The 20225-nt window shown below is 38.4% G+C and overlaps 1 protein-coding gene across 2 annotated transcripts in view; it reads left to right on the forward strand.

Moving 5' to 3' along the window:
- Nucleotides 1-20225, forward strand: part of FRY (FRY microtubule binding protein) — a 572796-nt gene that overhangs the window by 259657 nt on the left and 292914 nt on the right. For both annotated transcript variants that reach the window (XM_023751126.1, XM_006085476.3), the window contains one exon: nt 4578-4631. In XM_023751126.1, coding sequence (XP_023606894.1) covers nt 4578-4631 — 54 coding nt within the window. The remainder of the gene's footprint in view (nt 1-4577; nt 4632-20225) is intronic.

Raw genomic sequence — 20225 nt, forward strand, 5'->3', positions numbered from 1 at the left:
CGTTAATTTTGTATCCTCTGCTACATTGCCGAATTCATTTATTAAGTCCAATAATTATTTGATGGAGTCTTTAGGGTTTTCTATGTACAGTATCATGTCATCTATGAATAATGACAGTTTTACATCTTCTTTTCCAATTGGATATGTTTTATTTCTTCTTCTTGTCTAATTGCTATGGCTAGCACTTCCAGTACTATGTTGAACAGGAGTGGTGAAAGGGGGCATCCCTGTCTTGTTCCTGTACTTAGGTGAAATGGTTTTAGTTTCAAAAGAGGACATAGGAAGGCCAAGAGACATATGAAAACATGCTCAAAGTCACTGATCATCCGAGAGATGCAAATCAAAACAATAATGAGGTACCATCTTATACCTGTCAGAATGGCTATCATCAACAAATCAACAAATGACAAGTGCTGGCGAGGATGCAGAGAAAAAGGAACACTCGTGCACTGCTGGTGGGAATGCAGACTGGTGCAGCCACTGTGGAGAACAGTATGGAGTTTCCTCAAAAAACTAAAAATGGATCTCCCATTTGACCCAGTGATCCTACTTCTAGGAATATATCCCAAGAAACTAAACACACCAATTATAAATGCACCCCTATGTTCATAGCAGCACAATTTACAATCGCTAAGATTTGGAAACAGCCTAAGTGCCCATCAGCAGATGAATGGATTAAAAAACGGTAGTACATCTACACAATGGAATATTATGCTGCTGTAAAAAGGAAGAAACTCCTACCATTTGCAACAGTATGGATGGACTTGGAAAGCATTATGCTAAGAGAAATAAGTCAGTCAGAGAAAGATAAATATCACATGATCTCACTCATTTGTGGAATATAATGAACAACAGAAACTGATGAACAAAAACAGATCCAGAGACATTGAAGCATCAATCAGATGCTCAAACATCAGAGGGAAGGTAGGGGAGGGTGGGTGTAAGGGGCAGAGATCAACCAAAGGACTTGTATGCATGCATATAAGCATAACCAATGGACACAGACAACAGGGGGGTGATGGCATAGCGGGAGGTGTAGGGGGACCATGGGGAGTTAAGGACACATATGTAATACCTTAATCAATAAAGAAAAATAAACAAATAAATAAATAAAAAATAAAGTAGAAAGACAACATAATGAACCCTATGATCGTCTTCAACAATTGTCAATTCATGGCCAGTTTGTCATACACTACTTGCACCTCCCCCCAATAGTATTTGAAATACTAATAATCATATCATTTTAGTATTTCAGCATGTATCTCTAAAAGATAATGATTATTTTTAAAATAAAACTGTAATACCATTGCCACATCTATAAAATTAACAATAACCTCTTTTTTAAAAAAATATATTTTATTGATTTTCTACAGAGAGGAAGAGAGAGGGATAGAGAGTCAGAAACATCGATGAGAAACATCGATCAGCTGCCTCCTGCACACCCCCCACTGGGTATGTGCCCGCAACCAAGGTACATGCCCCTGACCGGAATCGAACCTGGGACCCTTGAGTCTGCAGGCCGACGCTCCATCCACTGAGCCAAACCAGTCAGGGCAACAATAACCTCTTAACATCATCAAATATCTAATTAGTGTTCAAATTGCCAAAGGTCTCATAAACATCATACTTTTTAAAAGCAGATAGTTTGAATCAGTATTCAGATAAGAGCCACACATTGCAATAGCCTTTTTAAAAAATCAATAGAATCTCCCCCAATTTCTCTTATCTCCCCCTTGCAAATTCTTTATTGAAGAAATGTCTTTCATTTATTTTCCTTTGGGCTGGATTTTGCTGATTGCATTCCTGGGGTATAGTATAACATTCCTCTAGCTCCTTCTAACTCCTATATTTCCTAAAAATTAGAAATTATTTCAAAAGGCTTGGTCAGATTCAGACTTGATTTGTGTGTGTGTGTGTGTGTGTGTGTGTGTGTGTTTTATTAATTTTGTTGTGGCCCCACCCCATAACAAAGAAACAGAATTTCCAGAGGATGAGGCCCAGAAATCAGGATTTTAAAAAGATTCCCAGGTGATTCTAATGTGCAGCCAAGGTTGAGAACCACTGGCATAAGGATATGTGCAATCACTTTACAAACCCTGATAATGAGTTCCAACTGTGTACTAGGAATGTGGGAGATGGACAAGTTACAACTCCATGGAAATGCTGACAAGAATAGATGCAATCAAATTGCCATGTGTCAACTAATCAGCAACTCTACCAGAGAAAATGGGAAGGGTGTAATCTGGGAAGTGTTATTTAAACTAAGTCTTCATATCATTAAAATAGCATAATTTCGCCCTAACCAGTTTTGCTCAGTGGATAGAGCACAGCCTATGGACTGAAGGGTTTGGATTTGATTCCAGCCAAGGGCACATGCTAGGGTTGCGGGCTCAATCCCCAGTAAGGGGTGTGCAGGAGGCAGCCGATCAATGATTCTCTCACATCATTGATGTTTCTATCTCTCTCTCCCTCTCCCTTCCTCTCTGAAATCAATAAAAATAATTTTTTTTAAAAGATAGCATATTTGTGTAAAAGTAATTAAGGAAAACTTAGTGTAGTGCTATATTATTTTATTGAGGCACTGAACCCAAGTTGTTGGTTAATGAATTTGTCTTTTGTGTATGGTAACGACTTACCATATCAACTTTGCCTACTAAAGAAACTTGCAATATGTTGCTTCCTTGATATGTATGCAAATATGTGTAAGCACAAAACATCACATTTATCATCATTCCCACCCCATTAGTAGTGGAGAAAAAATAACTTTTAGGCATGGGAAGTTTCAGGGTGTTGTAGGACATGGTCATCTGCCTTCCTCCACTATGGCAGGCTCTTGCCTTTCAGGTGGTAGTGGATGAAGGACCACCAATTCCCAACGTATGGACTTCTGAATTAATGCAAGGTTCTACAGATCCACGTGTATGCCAGGCACCATCTCTGGGCTAAGTAAACTGTGATCTCTCATGTAGATGTATTACCATTTCCCTAATGTAGATAAAATGAGTATTGTTGCTATCATAGGACAAAGCCATTTAAAAGTATCATTGGCCTGACCAGGTGGCTCAGTTGGTTGAAGCATCATCCCTGTATACCAAAAGATTGTGGGTTTGATTCCCAGTCAAAGCACATACCTAGGTTGTGGTTTTTATCCCCACTTGAGCATGTGCAGGAGACAACCACTCAATCTCTCTTTCTTTTCCTCCCCCCTCCCCACTCTTCTCTCTCTTTCAAATCAATAGAAACATCCTCAGGTGAGGATTTAAAAATAAATATATACATAAAAGTATAATTGAAGTCATAGTACTAGCTCTGTCATTATGCATAGTTTTAAATATAATGGGTACAAAAATGAAATTGTTATTATGTACCTGTGTTTGGAGGTGTGAGTGTATGTTTTGTGGCAGGAAATTCTTTGAAAATTTTTGACATTAAAATCAATCCTCATAAAATAGATGATAGTGATGTTTGAAAAACCGTGAAGGTACCAAATGCCAATGAATTCTACACTTAAAATGTTTTTTAACTTACAATGAAACACACACCAAATGAGAGGATCTCATATTTAAAGAAACTGGGTGTCATTGGCCTAGACTTGGATTAATGTGATAAACACTTTACCATTACCAAGCAATGCTCTGCCTGTAACTTCAAGTGCTGGGAGAAATAAATAGAGGACCTTGCATTTCTGGAGCTTATAGTCTAGGGAGGTGGCACTTGCATCTAGTAGTGAGATGGAGCTTACATCTACCTTAGGTATATAACATTTATTTTCCAGTAAAGGAGAAGGTTAGAGAAGTGAGTCAGGGAGAGGATCTATTTGGCAAAATGTAACTGGAGTCTTCCTAAGACAGCTACATTGGCTAAGTGCAGCATTATTTTTTGATATATAACTTTTGCATGGTTTCTAATGCTAAACCAGATTTGAATATGTATTAACTTCCATACAAAACAAAACAAAATAAAAACCAACAGGTAAGAATAAATAGTTATAAAATGCTAGAAGGTGAGGTAAAGCTTTCTAATGTAAACAAAGGTGTAATGATTAGGAAAAAATATTTTGGAGACCTTTGTCACTATCCAGATTATTTCTTCAGAGATTTAGATGTGGTGCAAGTGAAATAACGTGCCCCAAATTTACTGATTATTACTAGTAAACATGTGATTTGTAGGTTATTCCTTAATATTGGTCTGATAATTAGACTTTGTTTTGTTTCTAAATCTAGGGTCTTGGACTAGTGTATCACTTTCAACATTTTATTATCTATTAAGTCCAAAGATAGGTACTAAAATTTGTCAAATGAATTACATGGTTTTATAATGTGATTTCCATTGAAAAATGCAGTACAACTTATAGCATTAGATATCTAATGTTTTGGTTAAAGAGGAGGTATACGACAGTAAAGATCAAATACTATGAGTTAAGTTTAGAATAGTAAGGGAGGTTCTTACTCATTTGAAAACTATCACCTCTTCATCCCATAAAGGGAGAAATAGATGAGAAAAGTTAAAACAATAATGACATTTCACTTGTAATATTTAAGAGCCTCTAATTTTCTTATACATATTCTTCTTTCTAGGAAAAGCCATTGACGAAATCCCTACAACGTGGAGAAGACCTGCAATTTGATCAAGTATGTGACATGTCATATATGTTATATTCTGGTTTTTAATTATTTCAAAGTGTACAAAAGGCATGGGCTGGATGACAAGCTTCCTCATAGAGGGTGTGATCTTAGGAGCTGATCCTACAGCTTATTTACAGTTGTGGCTCACAGGAGACAGTCAGTAAATGTCTATTGATTTCAGTGTTGGAATAATATAAGTAAGTCCTCAATTGATTGTTTCCTAAATCTATGTATATCAGAATTAAACAAGCTGAGAAAAGATAAAGGAACTTCTATCTAAACCAGGGGTCCTCAAACTACGGCCCGCGGGCCACATGCGGCCCGCAGAAAACATTTATCCGGCCCGCCGGGTGTTTTTGCCGCCGCTGTGTGCATAGGAATTTGTTCATAGTTTTTTTTTTAAACTATAGTTCGGCCCTCCAATGGTCTGAGGGACAGTGAACTGGTCCCCTGTTTAAAAAGTTTGAGGACCCCTGATCTAAACTCTTATTTAGATTCTTCTGAATAAACGATACAGCAGGTCCTTGAATAACATGGGTTCATTCAATGTCATTTCCTTCTAATGTTGATGAGATTCTGTAGGAACTTAACCCTGTTTGTATAAATTATTCTATGGTAAAATCAGTTTTGTTATATGTCATTTTCTTTAAAGTCACAGACCCTATTGATGGCATTAAGTGAGGACTCACTGTGCTGTGATGATCAGATGTCTGCACTAGAGTTTATTCATGTTTTCATCCTGTATTATCTTGAATGCCTACTATTTGCTTGAAACAATGCTAGGCCCTAGTGAGACAAAATCTAGGACAAGTGTTAACCCTTCAAGAACACACAATCCTGTGAGAGAGAAACCACCTAAACCATAATTATAAAGCAGTATAATAATTTAGATGCTAATTAAGAAGGTTATACATGAACAAAATAAGACAAAATAAATACAAAAAAAGTTCTTTGAAAATAGATCGGGACTAGTAAAAGAACCTCCAACTCTAAATGGTAGGTAAAACCAAATCTGGCAGATTCTGGTTCAGTAAGTTCAGGAAGGCTGTAAGCATGTTAAAGAATGAAGGATAATAGGATATCAGGGAAGTTGGAGATGTGTTTGTGGCACTTCTGAACTTCTGCAGTTAATGATAAAGAGGACAGCGTGTTCTCAAAATCCTAACTCAGTGCCAAGGGCAGAGTAAAATACTGCAGAAAGCACCTCAGCCTGATCTAATATAGTGGGGTTTTATTGTCTCATGGAGAACACACAGGGAGTACACTTTCTGAAGGGTGTTAAAACTGCCTTTAATGTAGAATCAAAAAGAAAATTCTCTGGCCCTTACAGTCCAGACTCATTTGAGGACTGACCAAAAATGTAAGGACTGACCATAGAGAGAAAACTTCCATTTTGTATTTTATAAGCTGTTCGTGCTCACAAGTTCATGCTTACAGCCAGTCTCAGAAGGCTGCATGGCTGCTGGCAGAGCTGGCTGGTTTCCAAAACGCTGCTGAAATGGAGTGGGGGCTCCATTGTCATGGAGCTATCTTCTCTAGTCTTGTCACCTGGTAGATGCTTGCATGGTCAGAGACCCTGGATAAATGTTTGGGGTCATTATTTTGGAAATGTGGCACATTGTGGCTCTCACTAGTCTTTTTAAGAATGTAAATATTTATCATCTGTCTTTCATAATTTTTCACTCTATTTTGCATACTTCATCTCTATCCTGTTAGATCGTCACTGTCTTTTCCTCAAAAAATATGATGTTACTTTTCTCCAGCTTAGTGTACCTTTTTCTTTATTCTCTGAGGAATCAATACTTCTAAGTTTTAACATTGCAGATAATAGTTATCTTAAATAATTTGGCTTAAACACAATCTCTCATTTATTATTCAGCACTCTACTTCTGCATTTCAGCATTGTGGAAAAGAGATAGCCTTTGGGATTCAACAAACCTGAATTTAAATTCCCACTTTGCCACTTAGTTAGCTGTAATACTTTTGACTCTGTCCTGCCCCAGAGCTACTGAATCAGAATCTGTAGCTTAATAAGATCGCCAGGTGACCCAGGCACACAGTTAAGCTTGAGAAGCACTGATCTGTAACACAGCTCTACATAGTCAGGTGGGAGCCAGTAGATGGTCACTGGTAACTTTCAAGTAAGACCCATATGATTATCCCCTCATCATTAAACCATAAATTTATATGTGAACAGTGAGAGATGGAGGCAACCTGCAAAGTTTATCCCAGGCCACATGGAAACATAACTAAAGTTGGACCACCTGTGGAATCATTGACAAAAAGTCAACAAAGTCATCTTTGAAAGTACCCATACACTGTTTTGACAGCAAACTATAAGAATTGTGATTCATTGGCAAGGTCATGAATGTATCAAGCTCTCTGTCTTTTCATATTAAATGCTCAAATTATGTAATTCCCCTTTTTCTGACTGCAAGCAGTAGAATTTTAATCTGGATTGACACAGAGGTCTCTATATGGGAAAAGAACATGCTGGTGATACCACTTTGCCTGGTGTTGATGCCATTGCTATTGCTGTAATGGTGGGAATAGTGGTAATTGTAGAAGTCACATTTCTTCAGTACTTACCTTAGGACAGGCACTATACTAAGTACATTCTTTGGACAGCATCCAGCTGGTTCCTGTTTAGAGAATACTTTTATCAGTTTCTTCCTTTGAAATTTCACTGGTATGAATGATAGTTCTACACTTTCAGTGCTTGCTCTTGGGTGGCCCTGTTTCCTCCTCCATTTAACAAGCTCATGATTCATTTTTCACTTCCTAGAAGTAGAAGCAAATGTTAAAAATCATGTAATCCTTGATTTACCAAGCCCCTTCTCATGTGTTATCTCATTTGACATCACTCAGTACTTCCAAGAGCTTCCAGAAGGTCTCATTTTCAACATCATCTCTATATTACACTTAATGACAATGAGTCACCAAGAGATTGCCCAGGACTCTGTGATGAAAGCCTGAAGGCACCACGACTGGAATCCTTATGTTCTGACTATGAAGAATGTGATCTTCATGCTGTAACATGTTTATATTCCTAAGACCTAAGTTGGTGAGAATTCAGAGATAGGAACAAAGTGAAGGATCAAAGATTCTGTATCAATTAAGATTAGGTTTGGGTGCAAATGATATATAAAATAACAGTAGCTCAAACAAGATAGAAGTTTTTCTCACGTCCAAGCAGTATAAAAAAATCAGTTCAGTATCTATATATTTTTTTGTTTTCATGTGTATGGCTTACATTCCCAAGGTCATGTTATGGCCCATTTGTTCTAGAGCTCAGCCATTCCATCTGGATTTCAGGCAGGAGGAAGGAGAAAGGAAAAAATAATTAGAAAAAAAACAACAACAAATACTAACAAAAAAAATAATATCTCAACATTGAACACAACACTTCTGATTATATCCAGTTGGCAAGCTCTTGATCACATAGCCCATAAGCCAATGGTTCTCAACCTTCTGGCTCTTTAAATACAGTTCCTCATGTTGTGACCCAACCATAAAATTATTTTCGTTGCTACTTCATAACTGTAATGTTGCTACTCTTATGAATCGTAATGTAAATATCTGATATGCAGGATGGTCTTAGGCGACCCCTGTGAAAGGGTCGTTCGACCGCCAAAGGGGTCGCGACCCACAGGTTGAGAACTGCTGCCCTAGAGAGATGTGTGCTAAACAATGTACACTTTTCTACCGAAACACAAAATTTATCTGCAATATGGGAGAGATAGGGTAGGAAGGGACCAGTTTGTGAGAGACCTTAATGCCAGTGGGTGGAGCCTAATCCCATGCATGCCAGTAACAAAATAATCATAGTGGGGACTTGATGTTACTCTGGGGAAGCAATATTCATGAACAGAGAGATCCTTGAAGTTTGGAGGCATTTGAGAAGTTTGGGCATTGATAAAGACTTGAAGCTGAAAGGGCCAGAACTAAAATAGACACAGTAGGAACTCTAAAGAATGATTATAAGCAAAATTATATATGAAGACTCAATATTTGTTGAGAGAAGGAGAAACAAAAAGGAACTGTAGTTTTCATCCCTGATTTGGAGCCATTTCCATTCAATTCAATGAACATGTGGGGCTGAAACCTCTAGGATCTGTGTACTGTGCTGGGGTCACAAAACAGTCCTGCCCTTGAGGAATTTTCAAGCTCAAGAGGAAAACAGACCTCTAAACAAATAATAGTGCGTTGTAAATGAGATAGCAGAGGTACATGTCAAGTGCTGGCGGACTCAGGGGAGTCCTTAATGAAGCTGGGAAGGTGGACAGGTGTGTCACAGAAAGTAATCAAAGGGCAGTGATGTTTTAAGATATCTGTTATTCAGATGAACAAGATGGGCTGGCTCATACTAGACAGTAAGAGCTGAGTGGACAAAGATGCTGACAGTTAGAAGAGCAGAGAGCTGGAAAGTGCCCTGGGGTGAAGCTGGAAAGGTAGACAAGAGCCCATCGCTCCAAGGGCCACAGGAGCCACACTGAAGAGTCTGGACTATTTTCTTTGGATAAGGAGCTCTTCAAGCAGAGGAAGGCTGTGCTTGGGAGAGGTTATGAATCAGTTTTATATATTCTGGGTTTTCAGTGAGGGTAGAATATCTCAGGAGAAATAATGGACTTATTCATTTATATGGTCACTCAGCAAATACGGAAAGATCAGAAAGAGAGTAGAACAATGGGTGAAGAATTTCACAGGGAAACATAGTTAGAAAGTGGGACCCACAAAAGAATGCCCAGAGAAATGGTGGCCAAAAAAGTGAGAGAACCCTAAGAAGACAAAACTTTCCAGGACAGGGGTGGCCCGTGAAGACAGTCTGTGCAGGGACCCTCATGAAAGAACCAGAGATAGCAGGCAGGAGCTCATTGAAGTTGGCTTTGAGAAAGCCTTTTGTTATAGTGGCTATTCATTGACTTGTGGAATACATTTTAATAGTTGATAGATTAATATTAAATGTTTTAGGAGACTGACTTTTACACTAAGTTTAGTAACTGACTAGGATTGGCAACACTTACATTAAAAAGCAGTCCTAGCACCAGTTTCCTATTTCTGATCTGTGGAAAGCATCCTGTGAAAGAAGGACATGGAGAGCTTCCCATGGTAACTCCAAGTGACTTTCTCCTGTTATCAAAGCCTATAGACATCCTTTAGCCTTGTCTATAGGCTTTGGCATTGGTATAAAGGCCAAGGCATTTTATTTAGGACTAGTGGCCCAGTGCACGAAATTTGTGCACAGAGGGGAGGTTCCCTCAGCCCAGCCTGCACCCTTTCTAATCAGAGACTCATTATGGGATGTCCAACTGCCGATTTAGGTCCTATCCCTGTGGCAGTCAGACATCCCTCTCGCAATATGGCACTGCTGGCTCCTAACCGCTCACCTGCCTGCCTGCCTGATTGCCCCTAACCCCTCTGCCTGCCAGCCTGATTGCCCCTACCTTGTCCCCCTGCCAGCCTGTACACCCCTAACTTGCTCCCCTGCCAGCCTGATCACCCCTAACCACCTGTGCCTCAGCCCCCAGCCTAAGCTGCAGTCTGGCCTCCCTCTGCGGGAGGCGACCGGGCTGATCAGGTGAAGGCGTCGCCCCCATCACCCTGGTGTTGCTGGCCACTGCAGCTGCGAGGCCTGAGCCCAGGGCCTCACAGCCGCCGGGGCTTTTGGCTGCCTGAGTCCACGGCTGCCTGAGCCCCAGGCCTTGCAGCCACTGTGGCTTGTCCAGACGGACGTCCTGAAGACATCCACCCTAATTAGAATATTACCCTTTTATTAGTATAGATAAAGAGAAGCAACAATTATCTGCTTTGATAAATTCTTTCATCAACTTCTATCATCCCTTCTGTCATTAACTTAGCATATGATCTCATCAAAGTAAAAATGTTTTGTTATCTGTGCTTCAGTTTAAACTAGAGGGGGCCCATCAGGCTGGGCCAGCGAGGGGGAGGAGCTGAGGGCGGTTGGCCAGCCGGACTAATGATGGGGTATTGGGGGCCGATTGGGGGTGGGGCCAGCGGGGGGTGAAGTTAATTGGGGCCCAGATCAGGCTGGTTGGCTGCCTCAGTGTGCATCATAGCCACCGGTTGTTCTGGTAGTTCTGGTTGTTCCACCATTCCAGTCGCTGGGCTTTTATATATATATAGATATTTGGAAATGGCAGAAGGAAAAAAAGAAACAGACATTTTTGAAGGTCTGCTATGTGCCCTCTCAGTATAGTATCTCATTTAGTCTTCATAAAAACCCAGTGAAGTAAGTATTCTTGAGTCCTGTTTTACAGCTGAAACAGAGCTTCAAAGAAATGGCAACATGCCCATGCTCATACAGTCAATACTGGGCAGAGCTGAAACTTGAACCCAAGACAAGCTGATCTTCCCAGTACACTCAGGCAGTTATGAAAATATGGCTTGTGAAGGGATCACTCACACATATGGTGTTCTGAGAACATTAAGTCGCAGCTATTTGCAATTCAGTGTAACATATTATTTACTGATGTGATTTGTATAAATTTGAGATAATTCCAAATAATTTACTCAAACATTGTAAGTAACTTCTATTGGTGTTTTCTTCTAGATGTTATATGTTTTGTGGCATCTTAGTTTCTTAATATGTTAAATGTGCCACCTATAAACAGGAAACACATGGCAAAATAAATCCATACATTTATAATAGAGCTACTGACCTTTATTTTTTTAAAATTTTTTATTGATTGAGTTATTACATATGTGTCCTTACCCCCACATTACCCCCCATGCCCCCCACTCATGCCCTCACCCCCCTGTTGTCTGTGTCCATTGGTTAGGCCTATATGCTTGCATATAAGTCCTTTGGTTGATCTCTCCCCCTTACTCCCACCCTCCCCTACCTTCCCTCTGAGGTTTGATGGTCTGATCAATGTTTCTCTGTCTCTGGATCTGTTTTTGTTCATCAGTTTATGTTGTCCATTATATTCCATAAATTAGTGAGATCATGTGATATTTATCTTTCTATGACTGGCTTATTTCACTTAGCATAATGCTCTCCAGTTCCATCCATGCTGTTGCAAATGATAAGAACTCCTTCTTTTTTACTGCAGCTTAGTATTCCATTGTGTAGCTGTACCACAGTTTTTTAATCCACTCATCTATTTATGGGCACTTAGGCTGTTTCCAAATCTTAGATATGGTAAATTGTGCTGCTATGAACATAGGGGTGCATATATCTTTTCTAATTGGTGTTTCTGGTTTCTTGGGATATATTCCTAGAAGTGGGATCACTGAGTCAAATGGGAGATCCATTTTTAGTTTTTTGAGGAAACTCCATACTGTTCTCCACAGTGACTGCACCAGTCTGCATTCCCACCAGCAGTACACGAGGGTTCCTTTTTCTCCACATCCTCGCCAGCACTTGTGGTTTGTTGATTTGTTGATGATAGCCATTCTGACAGGTGTGAGATGGTACCACATTGTTGTTTTGATTTGCATCTCTCGGATGACCTTTAACACATAGACAGCCAGATATTTCTTCAGCAAATGAGTTTATTTGGGAACAATAAAGAATTGCAGTTTTGGACATGCAGTCTATAGTGAACCACAAACAAGTCCAGAGAAACAATGGAGGAATGTTCTCTTATGGACTTGGGAGGGGCTGTTGTAAACGAAGAATCCATTGGAGGAAACTGAAAGTTAGAAGTGTAGGAGCTTCTCATTGGCTCAATACGGCAATCTCCTGTTGGCTGAGATGTTAACCTGGTAAGAAGGAATCTTTTCTTCCTCCTGCAGAGGTAGTGATGTGGCCTCACTTCTTGTCAAGATGCTCCTATTAGTGACACAAAGAGTTCTCTGGTCCAGCCTCCTGACTCTTTTTTTAAATCCTCACCTGAGGATATGTTTGTTTGTTTGTTTGTTTGTTTTTTCAAATTGATTTTAGAAAGAGAGGAAGGAAGAGAGAGAGAGAAATAGAGAAAGAGAGAGACATCTCTCAGTTGCCTCCCATACATGCCCTGACTGGGGATCAAACCTGCAACCTAGGTATATGCCCTGATGGGGAATTGAACCCACAACCTTTTGGTATACCAGACAAGGCTCCAATCAACTGAACTACCTAGCCAGGGCCCAATTCCTTTTTAATTTAGGTTTCTGTTCACTAATTTTCACAGAGCTAAAATAACTTTTTACCATCTTGCGTAGTAATGATTTTCCTGGAAAGGAAGGAGATGAAATTCTAGTATTACAACATCAGTTCTAATGCTACATTTCAGTGAAAATCTATTTAAAATGTATAAGTGAAAAATATAAGCAATTAAGAGTAAAAGCAAATTAACTGTCATTGGATTCATATTAGTGTTATTCAGTGTTTCTTACATTGTTCTTCAATGAAACAGTGTCTTTAAATGGACCAAGATGTTAAAAATCAAATAATAAAGATCTTAATTTTCAAAACTATGTATTTGATGTATAAATTTTTATAATTTTAAGTTTTTGTAATACATTGTTCATACGCCTTTGGTGTCTGTCATGACTTGTTGAATGCTATAATCTAGTAATAGCATATGTGATTGATTTAAAAAAATGGATTACTTTAATAGATTCTTATTTTGTGGTATTACCTAGAGAGTACCCGGACCCCCAGCGCTTGGCCACTTGAACTAGTTTGAGAAATTAAACCATCAATGAAGTTACTTTAAAATTTTTCATTAAATGTACCATGCAGGACAAGTCAGCCTTATTATTGTAAAATATGGAATGACTTCACTGAGTAATTAATAAAATATTTTGGGTGAAGTTTCCTTATTTGCATTCAGCAAGTATAATAAATGCTTATGAAAAATTAATGTCTTAGCTACAGCATAAAGGACAGTCTCTTTTAGCCTATTTATACATAAAATGCCAAAATAAACATTAAATAATCATTTGCAAAGTACATTTTTCATTCCCCTCTACCCTCCCAAAAAAGAAAACACCGGTATGAAATAATTCTGTGATTCTGTACACTTCATCTCCCAAAGCTGCACAGCACCGGGCTCATCTACGGTGGAAGAATATGATCATTTAAATGCAACAGAGCATCTTTGTGCATGGTCCTGCCCCCTTTCACCAGCAGCACAGAGCTAGAATTCATCTCACCATGGGCTCTGCTTCCTGTAAGTGAAGGAGTTGAATAACCAAGAAGGCAGCTAGAGCTTCCTCCCTTCCTGAGAGTTGAGGGCCAGGTCTTTGCAAATCCTGCCCTTCCTTCCTGAGAGCCTGACTGAAAAGGGCAGTAACAGAGGAATGGAAACGCAACACAGCCACCCATGCTGACCTTTCATCTCTTTCAAGATGGTCCCAGTGTATTTGCCAAGGAAAATGTGCCCAGAAGATATAATACCAAAAATCGCTTCAGTATAAATTTTTACTTTACTTTTTAAATTTTATTAATTTTGGGGAGTAACTTTGGTTAATAAAATTATATATGTTTCAAGTGTACAATTTAATAATACATCATCTGTATATTGCATTGTGTGTTCACCACTTAAAGTCAAGTCTCCTTCTATCACCATATTTTGACCCCCTTTATCCTTTTCTACCCCCCTCCCCAACCCTTCTTTCCCTCTGGCAACTACCATATTGTTGTCTGTGTCTGTGAGTTTTGTTTGTTTGTCTTATTTGTTCATTTGTTGCTTTCAATTTTATATCCCACATATGAAATACTGCCTTTTGTGACAACATGGATGGATCTTGAGGATATCATGCTAAGCAAAATAAGTCAGATGGAAAAAGTCAAGAGGACTTTTTAATGAGTAGACAAAATCATTATAGCTGAGGTTGGAAGGACACTACTGGTGTTCTCAATGGAGAATGTGGGTAATACCTAAGTGCAGTAGCAGAATTTTGTATGCCGTACCCATGGAAGTTTAAGAGTCAAATGTAGGTTCATATCACCTTTATGGGTCTGTAGTGAATAAGAAACTTGTAATTATCCCACACAAGTATTTTAAATAAACTTTTTATTTTAAAATTTTTTTGGACTTACAGAAAAGTTTCAAAGATAATACAGACAGTGGTTATATAATTCATACCCAATTTCTCCTATTAACATCTTAGCATGGTACATTTGTCACAACCAAGAAACCAACATAAGTAAATTATTATTAACTAGACTCCATGCTTTATTTGTATTTCCTTTGTTTTTCCCTAATATCTCTTTTCTGGTCCAAGATGCCATCTGTGATACCACATTACATTCAGTCATCATGATTCCTTAAGTCTCATCCAGACTTATACAAGTATTTTTTAATTATTGAAATATAACAGTAAATGCTTTCAGATTTTATTACATATGCAATAATTAAGACTCAATTAATCCATGGTCAGGGACTCTATTCAGATCCCCTTTTCCCTGTGGGAAAAACCCCTTCATTTCCCAACTGAAAACATTTTAGATGATGGAAACTTTCTTGTCCTAGGGTATTTTTAAATACAACTGGTAAATTACTCCCTCCACACACCATGATTTTTTTCCTTCAAAAATGTACTGCTATTCTACCCACAGGAACAATAGGAAAATATGTGGCTATGGAGGAAAGGGGGCTCTTTTTTTAATAATTAGATTTTTTTAAAATTTAAAAACAAAGCTAAGGGTGACTAAGTTCATAAGGCAGGTTGAATGCAATAACTTATTTATTTTTAAATTATATTAACCCATAACCAAAGATCATGGAAAATTTTGTGTAGGTACATATAACCATAATTATGAGATAGAACATGAAATATGGCTGTCAAGATAGATAATTTAAGGGGTACAGGAATAATTTTGTTCAATCTTAGAGATTCTTTTAAAGGTGACAGTGGAAAGTCCTATTGACATGAAGCATGTCAGCTCCCATCGTGCTGGTTTCCTGCTTTATAAATGGAAGTTAAACCTAGCCTGCTTAGCTCCAGAAATATTTTAAGTCAACTAAGGTTTTCTATCTCTTCTGCCACCTCCACTGCCATGCCTGGAACTGTTGCAGTGACCTCATTCTATTAAGCATGTGTGTGTATATTCTCCTAACTGCCTTTATTAACACACCCCTTTGGTCCAGCCTACACATTACTACTAGGTTAACCTCTACAAACACCATTTTTATGGATGGATTTCCCATTGAAAAAATATGTAGGGACCTCCCATTTTCTAAAGAAGAAAATTGAAATTTTTCAAACTGGTATTAAATACCTTCTATAATTTTGGTCCAACTTAAAATTTTCAACATTTTTTCCCTCCACTCAGGTATACCAAAGTTCCTTCACCGGACAGATTCTTTCAATTCACTTAAAATTTTCATTAAATTCATTATTATAATTATTATCAACAAATAATTATTTTGCAACTTCATTACCAGGAGCTTTCCTGCCTTGTGTCTGCTTAGTTTCTTTCTTGACTTTCATCTCAAATTTCTACCCTTTCTAAAAGAGGCCCCGGTAAAATCCTACCTTTATTTCTCCTTAACTCCCAACTGCCCTCTCCCTCTAGTGATGTGTCCCTCCTGAGAACTCCTGGTCTCAGTGTGCACTATTGATATGCTGGTGTGTTTACTCTTGGTCCTGTTTTGTATGTGTATACTGATATAGTATACTATACCAAATTGGGATCACATCAATTAAATTATTTTCCATTTTTTTTTCACTTAATATATCATGAACATTTTTATGTCAATAAATACTTTTGGAATGTGATTTTCATGGCTTCATAGATAATCTACTTCAAATTCCACATTGTATTAAGACATTTACATACAGTTGGACATATAGGTTGTCTCCTTTTTTTTCCTTTTTTTAAAGATATTTTTATTGATTTCAGATAGAAAGGGAGAGGGAGAGAGAGATAGAAACATCAACGATGAGAAAGAATCATTAATTGGCCCCCTCCTGCACACCCCCTACTGGGGATTGAGCCCATAACCCAGCATGTACCCTTGACTGGAATCAAACCTGGGACCCTTCAGTCTGCAGGCTGACACTCTATGCACGGAGCCAAATCAGCTAGGGCCTTTTTTTTTCTTTAATAAGTAATGCTACCTGAACATTCTTACTCATCTCACATTATGTCCTTGAGATAAATTCCTAAGAGTGGGCTTATTGAGGTTAGTTTTTACTAGGTTCTTGATAATTATTTCCAAATTATCTTCCAGATACATTTTGCCAATTATTTTTTTCAATCAGCATTGTATAACATATCCATTTTATCTACTGCCTCATCAGCACTAGAGTTTATAATTTGCTTATACTCTCTGTTAGGTCATTAAAACTTAACCTTATTACAGTTTTACATATACTTGTTATAAGGCCTTTATCAGATATGTTTGGAAAATATTTTCTACCCATCTGTGACCTGTCTTTTGATCACTTTCTTAACAATATCTTTCTAAAAGTAGAAGCTTTTAACTTTGAGACTTCCAATATAGCAGATTCCATGGACTTTGCTTTTGGTATCATACCGAAGAAATCCTTGCCTAACCAAAAGTCACAAAGACTTTCTCCTATGTTTTCTTTCAGTAGATTTAGAGTTTTAAGTTTTATACTTGCGTCTATGATCCACTTTAAGTTAATTTTTGTATATAATATGAGATATAGATAGAGGTTCATTTTTGTGATAATTAATAAAAGATCAGGACTCTTAATTGATAGTGTGTTGTTTAAAGAAGAGGAGAGCCTTAGATGGTTGGAAGGATTAATTTCCTCGTGGCTGTAGAGCTCATGGTGGCTTTCTTCTTCAAGGCCCTCAGGAGAGTGGAGAGCAACTCTGCTTAGAGGTTTCTATATTAATTGTAATCACAGAGACTGCAAGATAGTGTGAGAGGGAGAGAACGAAAGGAGAGCGTGTGGACGTACGGGGAGTGTGTATTTGTGGGTGAGGGACAGCTATACTCCAAGGGACTGTTGGGGACTGCTGGACTGGGTTCCCCTGACCAGGTAGCCTTCACTGTTGCTGAAATCTCTCCCGGAGCAACCAGCTCTGCTGTGGAGACTGTGCCATCTTGAAGGGGAGAGTGGCTGTTATCAGAAACCAATACATTCCGGGAATCTACAACACCACCACCCAGGAAACAGCTGCGAATCCAGGAACACTGTATCTCTAGCAGTGCGAATAAACAGACTTGGAGGAGCTCTCCACCTTCTCAAGGAAAGGTCAGATTTCACCTAGGAAAAGGTGAGGTCTGCAATCCAGGCAGGAGAGAGAAATGCACGAACAAGATCTAGAGGTTCGGGGAAGTCTGCGCTCCACAAAACCGCGATCATTGGGGCTAGCGTGACCCGCGAATGTGGAAGGGGATCCGCAGGGCTGCTGGCAAAAGGGAACTCTAAAAATCGACCCATAGTGGGACTGGGCACAAAAAAGCACCCTGAAATTTTACCAGTAAACCGGCTCCTTAGTGCCAGGGGAAAAAAGCGCGCGTCCCAGAGGGTAAAAGTCACGAGTTCGCGCACTTACTCTGGCTCTTTTTTTTCTTTTTAAATCCTTGCTTTTGATTACTAAGCCCAGTACATAGGATCACCCAATTGGGGACACTCTAAGAGACTGCAGGGGAAAGTTGTTTCTGTGGAACCTGGGGATTGGAGCGGGGAGTAACTATCAGAGAACCAGCTCAGGGGCAGTCCATTCTCCCAAACCAGTATTAAGTGCGACAGGGAAAACAAAAACTAAATACTGGCTAGAGTGGACTTAGATAGCCACGGAGGTCAATCCAGAAACACTGCCACCCAGGGGTTGAATCACAAATTGACCCTTGTGTAAACACAAATAAAGGCAGTCTGGGAAAGAAAGAAATACGGCCTGCTTGAAATCAGGACTGTGGCTTACAATACAGAGGAGCAGTGGAACGCAGGGAACTTCATACTGTCCCTGACTACCTACAGGAAACAGGCGTGACAAACAAAACAGTAGAGGAAGTGAATGACTTCCACTACTCTGCATTCTTATTTTTTCATCTTTTACTTAAGAAACTAACTTTTTGATTTTTTCCTCATTTGATATTAACTTTTTAATTATTATATTTTTATTTTTAATCAGTATTACTACTACTATTTTACCTTTTTTTAAAAAAAAGTACATTTTATTTTCTCTTTATTTTATTTTGGAATTAGTGTTCTACATTCTATTTTCATTTTTCCTTTAGCATCATTTTACTCTAGCTCATCTTTGCCTTTATGCCAACACTGGTCCTCACTTTTCCCATTTTTTTGTCCTGTTTCTCTTACCCTATTCCTGCTTTAGATTTTACCTATTCCTTCTTTTTACCCCGTGTTAAAAAAATCACCCTACTTACATATCTAATTTCCAATCCCCTGCTCTAAGTCCATACACACCTCTCTCTTCTCTTTCTTCACTATCTAAATTTTTTTCTTTTTTCTCTCTTACCTTTTTTTTTTGCTGTTGTTGTTATTGTGTTCTTGTTTTCTTTTTTTTTGTTTTTGTTATAGGTTTTTGTGTTTTATTTTGTTTTGTTTTGCTTGCTTTCTCTCTGTCGTATTGTTGTTTGTTCGATTGTTGACTAGATTGTTTTTTTTGTGCTTGTTTGTGAGATTGTTTCTCTTTTTTTTTGTTTTTGTTTCCGTTTATTTTTTCCGTCTGTTTTCCCTCTCCTCCCTTGTTATTAGTTGTTGTTTGTAGTTTGCATTCATCTGTGAGTGTTTGTTGTTTACATTTTTGGGGATTAGTGGTTGTTCTATTGGAGTATTCTCCCCATATAAATAGTTCCCCCTTCTTTTTTACTTGCTTTCTTTTCTCTCTTACTTTTTTCCTTTTCTCAATATCATTTTTGCAATCCTTTTTTTTTCTTATCCATAATTCTCTTTTCTCTGGTGGTCACTTTTATTTGGGGTTATTAGTATTGTGAATACATTTGTGTTCAGTGCCTTGTGTGTTGTGCCTTGTTGTGTTGTATTTAGTGCCTTTAAATCAGTGCAAGAGAGAAAGAGCTACATAACCAGAAACCTGGAGAAGAGAGATCATGGGGAGACATAGAAACAGCCCACATATGAAAGAAAAGGAGGCATCACCAGAAAAGGAGGTAAATGACATAGAGGCAAGAGATATGTCAGAGAAGAATTCAGAGAAATGGTCATAAGGTGGCTGAAAAGAATGGAAGACAAATTCAACAATATGTGTAAGAACCAAGAGGAAATGAGGAAGAACCAAGAAATGAAAAATGACATTGCTGCTATAAGTAACTCAATAGAAAGCATCAACAGTAGACTAGAAGAAGCAGAGGATCGCATCAGTGAGTTAGAAGACAAGATAGGAAAAAATACCCAAGCAGAGCAGCATCTAGAAAAAAAAATAAAAAACAGGAGGAGAGCCTAAGGCAGTGATGGCAAACCTTTTGAGCTCGGCATGTCAGCATTTTGAAAAACCCTAATTTAACTATGGTGCCGTGTCACATATAGAAATTTTTTGATATTTGCAACCATAGTAAAACAAAGATTTATATTTTTGATATTTATTTTATATATTTAAATGCCATTTAACAAAGAAAAATCAACCAAAAAAATGAGTTCGCGTGTCACCTCTGACACGCGTGTCATAGGTTCGCCATCACTGGTCTAAGGGAACTTTGGGACAACACAAAACGAAACAACATCCGCATAATAGGAGTGCCAGAA

The sequence above is a fragment of the Myotis lucifugus genome, unplaced genomic scaffold (genome assembly GCF_000147115.1).
Source record: "Myotis lucifugus unplaced genomic scaffold, Myoluc2.0 scaffold_19, whole genome shotgun sequence".
Lineage (NCBI taxonomy): Eukaryota > Metazoa > Chordata > Mammalia > Chiroptera > Vespertilionidae > Myotis > Myotis lucifugus.